The sequence below is a fragment of the Phalacrocorax aristotelis genome, chromosome 4, assembly GCF_949628215.1.
Source record: "Phalacrocorax aristotelis chromosome 4, bGulAri2.1, whole genome shotgun sequence".
Lineage (NCBI taxonomy): Eukaryota > Metazoa > Chordata > Aves > Suliformes > Phalacrocoracidae > Phalacrocorax > Phalacrocorax aristotelis.
In genome coordinates, this window is record NC_134279.1 from 14,252,575 (window position 1) to 14,259,767 (window position 7,193).

The 7,193-nt window shown below is 51.9% G+C and overlaps 1 protein-coding gene across 1 annotated transcript in view; it reads right to left on the minus strand.

The window, feature by feature from the left end:
- SCD5 (stearoyl-CoA desaturase 5) overlaps window positions 1–6,561 on the minus strand; it is a 32,156-nt gene extending 25,595 nt beyond the window's left edge. The window contains exon 1 of the mRNA XM_075090340.1: window positions 6,225–6,561. Coding sequence (XP_074946441.1) covers window positions 6,225–6,375 — 151 coding nt within the window. The 5' untranslated portion in view covers window positions 6,376–6,561. The remainder of the gene's footprint in view (window positions 1–6,224) is intronic.
- Window positions 6,562–7,193: the final 632 nt, after the last annotated feature.

Here is a 7,193-nt window from a genome sequence, read left to right on the forward strand (position 1 = left end):
CATGGAAACTCCTCAGAGCTGCCATCCCCACTTCCACATGTAACTAAAAGACAAAAAAACTAGTGCCACAAATCTCTGTTGCCCCTGCAGAGCCTGCCTGCACCACCTCCGGAGCCAGCAGCCTAGGGCTGGAGGAGGCATCTCATGCTTCCATGACCCTTGGCTGGGCTTCTGTGTTTTTCATACAGCCAGCTCTGGTGGTGCCAAACCTCCCCTGCTCTTTCCTTCACGGGACTGCTTCAGAGGGACACCTCTCCCTACCCCCTGATGTCAGGGGGCAGCCCAGAAGCCAACAAACTGTCAAATTCAGTAGGAGTAGAGACAGGGTTTTCTACCTTTCAGCTTGCATCCAGCTTTCATCTTTTTCCTCATCATGCAGGTATTTGAGGTTCTTCTGGTTTGGCTGGAGCACAGCTCTGAGCAGCCAAGAGTCCAGCAGTCTGCTTCATGCCAGGTGAACATCCCACTGCCTAACATGAAGAGCTTCACTACTCACTCACCTATTTCCACTGCCCAGCTGCAAGAACTCTATTAGGAGTGCCTTGAACCCACCTCCTGAGAACAACAGGACCAAAGGGCCACCACATGCATCCAGCGCTCAGCTTGCACATGCTCTATACCCACACAGACACTAGATTTTTCTTCTCCATTCCTTTATTGTGTTCACAGTGACATGCAGCATGCAAAACAGAGTGAAACAAAACAGAGCACCACCAATGCACTGGGGATGAAATCAATGTGGGGAACAAAAATACGTACTTACAGCTGAACATTGTGAAGTTCACAGGCAAGACCTTATGGAATCATCTCCAGCAACAGTTAAAACAAGAGTGAACACTGCAGAAGGGGAAACATCAGACGGGCAGGAATGACCTCTAAATAACAGAAGTTTTCATCAGATGTCTCCATTTCATGTCTGTGAGACAGGAACAGTATTTCCACTCTACTTCATCCACAGAGGTATGAACTGGAACTTCGTTGGAGCTAGGATTTTTTATTTACTGCCATCTGTGCAGACTGTCTAACAGTGTGCACAGAAATGGTCAAGAACTTAAACCAGTTAATAACCAAAAAGCCAGCAGATGGCACTCAAGAATATGAAAGACTTCTGAAATGTGCAAGACCAATAAAACTTGCATCTGCAGTGCACAACAGCAACATGTGCCTCATTACATAGAGGCGCTACCAGACGGGCTGAAAAAGAGGTGATGATCTCAGTGGTGCCCTCCAGGCACCACAGTAACCCAAAGTACTAAGACCACAATTGCTTTAGTCCCTCTTATTGAAGGGATCCAGGAAGCAGGATTTGAATCCAGACCTGTGCCTGGGAGCAGCTTGCGTTTTGGCGGGGATGCAGTTAGGCAGCACCGCCGCTCCGTCTGTGCTCTCAGACGGCCAGCGCTTGAGCACAGGGGAAAGCTGTGGGTAAGCATGGCACAGGGCCCGCCACGGCTGAACATGATCAATCTGGCATTCTCAAGAGCACTAAAATGTCTCCTAAATGCTGCTAAAATAACAGCAACAAGTTTCCCCTCCCATATAAGCACCATTAGAGCAAGGCCATCCTCATCCCTTATCCCACGCTCTGGCAAGGCATAGCAGTGTGTGAACTGACACCTACTCAACTATCAGGCAGCTCTGCAAAACACATCCAGATGATACAGGGTTTCTGAATGGCCATGTCTGTGCCAGTTTTTAAAGTTGTTAATACTAGTAATGCTCAGCAGCCTGAAAGAATAGGTTTAAAACAGGTAAACAGCTTAATCTTTTGTGGGGTTTTCCTATTTCCTATAAGGCTACTTTAAGTGCTTTCCAACAGGCCCTCTGTAAAGGCTAAAAAGCACCTTTTTCCAAACAAAATCTGATACCCTTACATATCACATGATCCCCCAGAATGGCCCTGCAGTGAAACATGCTGGCAGTTTTCTCTATATGGGGATTTCAGAGTTTTTTTGCTTTTCTTTCCTAACCCAAAGATAAGCTCGCTGGGACTACAACAGGATGGAGCTGGCTGGAGCAAAGAGGTTCCTGGCTAAGAAGCATCATTTAATGGCCCATTACAAACTTAAGAGGATGAGCTGCACACAGAGTTTCCTACCAAGTGGTCTGTGGAAGGAAGTGCAGCATGTCCAGCCCACAAGGGCTACTGGTGAACCACAGCCACATTCACAGCCTCAGCTGGCCACAAGGACCCCTTTGCACAAGTTCATTCCTGAGGAACCTGCATGCCTGGCCCAGCCAGCAGAGCCATCACGCCATTCCCTGGTTTCTGGCCCCACTAACAACGATGTGTTCCCACCCTGCTTTGGTTCCCGATGCAAGTCTGCAGAGAATGGTGATCCTTTCCCTTCAAACGTCTCTACAGGGCATGCTAAGCACCAGGAGCTCAAAGCCCTGCAAAAGCAGGTGGAAAAAGAGAGACCTGAAGGGGAAGGTCCATGTACCAGCTCCCTGGGACCTGGGCTGCACCATGCTCTGGGCTTTGCAGGATGGCCGGTGAACCCTGCCAAACCTGCCATCCATGCCCAGCAAGCCTACCAGTGGGACTGGGGACAGAGAAGACTCGAGTCACGTTTCCTCTTCAGTTCCCACCCCTTTCCAAGGCTGGGAACACAGAGTGCAGGGATGTCCCAAAGCAGCAGCTATCAGCTACAAAACAGCATGGATGCAGACAGTTAAGCACCAAGAGGAAGGAAGGACCATGTATTGCAAGCTGCCTGGCTCTGGATCAGGAGGGAAAGCAACAGCACACACACCCCTACACCAAACCACAAGTCAGGCTGGAAAAAGAGTAAGGCAAGAGGGTTCCTAGTGAGCACGATTGAGCTGGCAGAGTGGGCTACATTCATTTCAAAGGCACAGTGTCAGCAGGATCTGCTGGGACGGCTATGCAGCTATCCCATGCGCACAGCCCAGGGCTGCTAGATGCCTCACACCTATCATCTGCAGGGGTACTGGGATGTCCCTTAAAGCCTATGTTTTAACCAGTTTACCTGTACAACCCTCGAAAGATAACCCATTTCCCATTGCCTCCTAGGCAAGGTGGCTGCACCACCCAGAACACTGTTTGGGATTCCTTGTGCAACACTGCTCCATGTGGAGTACGGGAAGGTGTAATGTGGGACTCAAGGTGTTAGCACAGGAGGCGATGGGAACAGAGGAGCACAGAAAATCCTGAGTAAACAACTACCAAAGCCTTCACTTGCCAGCATTTTTCCATTGCCTATTATGTACAGCTGGATGAATGTCAATAAATTACTAATGGAAATGAGCCCTGCTGAGCAGGCAATTTGGCTTGAACAGCTGTTTTCTAGGTGGCACAGTGGCATTTCAGCTCTTCTTAGTAAGCAGCAGTGAATCAGGGATTACCAATTGCCATCGGGGTGGGAAGGAAGAAAGTAAACACTGCACAGAGGGATGGAAGCACCCAGTCTGCCCCAGCAGAGAGCCCACCGAGACATGAATGTCTCGAGGAAGGAGAAAGTAGAAAGCCAAGCTGCCAAGTGATGAGTCATGCGAATCTGCCCCCTTCCTGCCAGACACCATGGAGGTCACACCCTGCACCAGCAAGCCACTCTCCCACATACTTGCTCTTGCAGCCTACCTGTGGAGAAATAAGCGGTGGGGAGCATGGGACAGAGCAATGCAAGGACTTGCATAAGATCTCACTGGAAGGTTCCCAAGTCCCAGGCAAGCTTGGGAAGAAAAAGAAAGCCACAGATGAATGCAACGAGGGCTGCAGCTCCTCCATCCGCACCCTTCAGTGTACACACATCTCTGCACTACCTGGCACTTCACCCTTACCCACCACCCAACTTCACCATCATGCCAGCCCTGCTCTGAAGGCTGGCTGGCAGCCACCACCCACAGAAAGGCAGTCTCACAGCTGGTCTGCACGGGGAAGGAGATGTGGAGAACTGGGGAGGGCAAGGGACATATCTGATCAGCACTTCTTTGTTCCAACACAACTTTACTTGCTGGCTCCTTCCAGAATGAAGTGAGGTGGGTTTGTTAACTTAAGCAACAGCAACCCTCCTTTTGTCTATCCTGAGAGTCTCTCAGAGGGACCTCAGACACAGGTCTCCAGCGTGACAACAAGCTACTTTTGTCTGACATATTCTGCAGGAGATCCTGTATTTTCAACTTGCCCACCACATCTGAGGGGCACAGACTCTGCAGCAGCCAGTTGTGAGAGCAGCACACAGTGCTCAGCTGGCCAGGACAGCTGGAGCCAATGCACCCACTCCCTGATGTGGAGACCCTGTAAAAACCACCAGGCAAACTCCCATAAAAACTTTGTGGTTTGCTTTAGGGTGGCTGTTAAAAATAACAGTGTTGAGAAGTGGGAGGCTCTTGCTTTCAGAAAGGCAGGCATTAAGCTGCAAAGTCATTGAGACCTGTTTATTACTTAGCTTCTGTTTAATTTCAAATAGGAAAAAATACCTTGGAAGATGGAGGGCTGAAATTGGTAATTCAATCCTTCAGATCAGCCTTAGGGAGTTCTGTAATTAAGACACAGTGAAATCACAGATGATTTCAACTTGTCTTCCTGGAAAGGCAAAACAGATAAAAACAAAGCCCACCAGCCTGCATACTACATGACCTAAAAGGGTTGAAAGCAGACCACAGGCTGTGTGTTCTGGACACAGCTCCCACAGGTTCTCCTGGCCTCCCCAACCATCAAGCTACAGCTAAGGTAAACTATGAAATCAGCCTGAACACGACCAGGAGTAGGGAGGGAAGAGGACTAGTGCTCACAGAAGGCAACTAAGCAAAAACACACACCCCCAAACCTCTTCTGTTTGCAAGTGAGCCAGGTAACAGGTTGTGCAAACCAGGCAGCCAGTCAAATGCTAGGTCCCCAGCAGGAACTCGGAAACAGTTTCCCAATTAAGAACTTGTCAGAAAATGGTAATTGATGGAAGGGTCTATTTCCCAACTGCAAAGAGCAGTGGTGACTATTCCTAAGTGTTTAAGACAGACTGAATATCAAAAGCCGAACCAGTGGAAAACAGATCTAGGAATTCCTCAAACAGAATAAATAAACCTGATTTCTAAAGCATTTTGCTGAGGCTTTTGGAGAGTCACCTCAATACTACTGATGGCAGCCTAACAACCCGAATTCCCTTCCTGTGAGTTCCTAGTAGCAGAGATCCTTCTTTCCTCTATTTGTATAAGAGTCCCAGGCCACTACATTCTCCATTCACTCAAAAGCTCCACAAAGCAGGTCTTTTACCCAATAAATTGCACCAGCTGTAAGTAGGATTCAAGTTTTTATTCTCTTGGCCACCCACATTTACATGGCTCAACACACACTTCTGGCAGCAAAGGATTATGCTGACATCTACCATCTCTTAGTCTAACAAAACCTGAGAAACCTTCCACGATACTGCAGTGCTTCTATGTAGCTCTTCTTCCAGTACCGTTCTTTTGTGGAGAAAAAAAGAGGACCTCACCGTAGGATGGAAGTAAAGACACTGTATTTCATATTCTCCTTCCCAAACCAAATCCTCAGCATTTCAGAGCTAGCAAGAAGACAGACCCAGCCAAGCCACCTCATCTCAAAAAGCACAGCTGGGCTTATTTTCTCCTTGCCAGCGCCTTACGTCTGTTCCTCGACTTCTAAATATTCCCTAATGAGAAGATGTATCACCTTCCCCAAGAGACAAAGGACAGGGTGATTTTCTGCTCCCAACTGGAGCAGAAACAGGCGGGTTTCATAAAGTAACAAGAGGAAGTAGCAAAGGGAATACAATCGCGTTCTCTATCAGACTTCAAAACAGAAACATCAGCTGCTTGCTTTTTTTTTTTTAAACTAAAAAACCTGATACATGTAACCGGAGGGAGAGTGCCTCCTGTTTCTACAGCAACCGAGGGCCTAGAGCGGCGCTGGCAATGGCATCCCGAGAGCGGCCGGAGAGTAGCGGGAACAAAAGCGGCAGCGGCTGCCAGGGGCGCCCAACCCCCCCTTCCCCGGCGCCCAGAGGGCAGCCCGGCCCGCGAACGCGCGCGACTCGCCACGCCAAACGCAGCCACGTGACTGCAAAGATAAACAGGAGCTAAATACATAGAAAGCAAGGCGTGGCTCACTCCGGCCCCGCGAGGGAAACCATCCGCCCCGAGGCGGGCGGGGGCCGCGCCGTGGTTCCGGCCACCGGGAAGCCTCCCCCTCGTCCCCCGCCCCACCTGTGGCGCGGTGCTGCCCGCGCCGCCCCCGCACTCACCCCAGAGGAGGGTGAGGAGCTGCGCCCGCGGCACCAGGCTGAGCGCGTAGACGGCGCCGAGGTGCAGCAGCCCCATCAGCACCACGTTGCGCCAGACGATGGCCTGCCCGCAGCCCTCCTCGCCGCTCGACGGCCGCCGGGACCCATCCATCTCGCCGGCGGGGCGCTAGGGGCGGCGGCGGCGGCCCCCGCGCAGCGTAGCCGGGGAGCGACTAGGGACGGCCGGGCCGCGCCGCCACATCTGTTGCTGCCGCCGGGTGCGCCCCACACCGCGGCGGGGGGCGGCCGCCGGCCTCACATAGCGACAGCCAATGGCGGCCGCGGACCGCCTCGCCCCGCCCCCGACACCGGCACCGCCGAGGGCCGCCCCTCGGGTCCCCCCAGCGGCCGCACGATCGCTTCTGGCGGTGCTCCTAACGGCCGCCCGCGCGCGCGAGGGTCTTCCCAGGCGGCCCCCGCGAGTTAGGTCCCGGCCCGCCGAAGGCAGAGCGGGTATGCTGGCGTGCGTACGGCTGGGCTCTGCACCCGATGGCCGAGAGGTAGAGGCCTCCGTCCGCCCTGCTGGGGCCTGTTTTAGGCGGCTGCCCGGACGGGCGGGCACCTCTCCTGCCGGCTGCCTGAGAGTGTCAGGGGGCAAACGCTCCGCGACGGGGACAGAGTTCAAAGACATTTGATTTTGGAAGCCCGTGAAACCGGAATAAAAGATGCCGCTGGTGCTAGGGAGGAGCAGATATTCAAGAGCTAGTTAATAAAGTTTATCTGACTGGGAGTAACAAGGTGGGCATTGAAAACCAACACCAAAAAAAAAATCAAGCTTTTTATCAGCAGTCCATACCAAAATGAAGAGTGTGCCACACTTCTTTTTTACTCTGTCCCACCACAGATGGAGTATTTTTTCAGTGTTCAGATGTGATTTCCCGGGGATGCTGCTCCACCTGTGCTGCCACAGCTTCCCACTGCAAGCTGCTG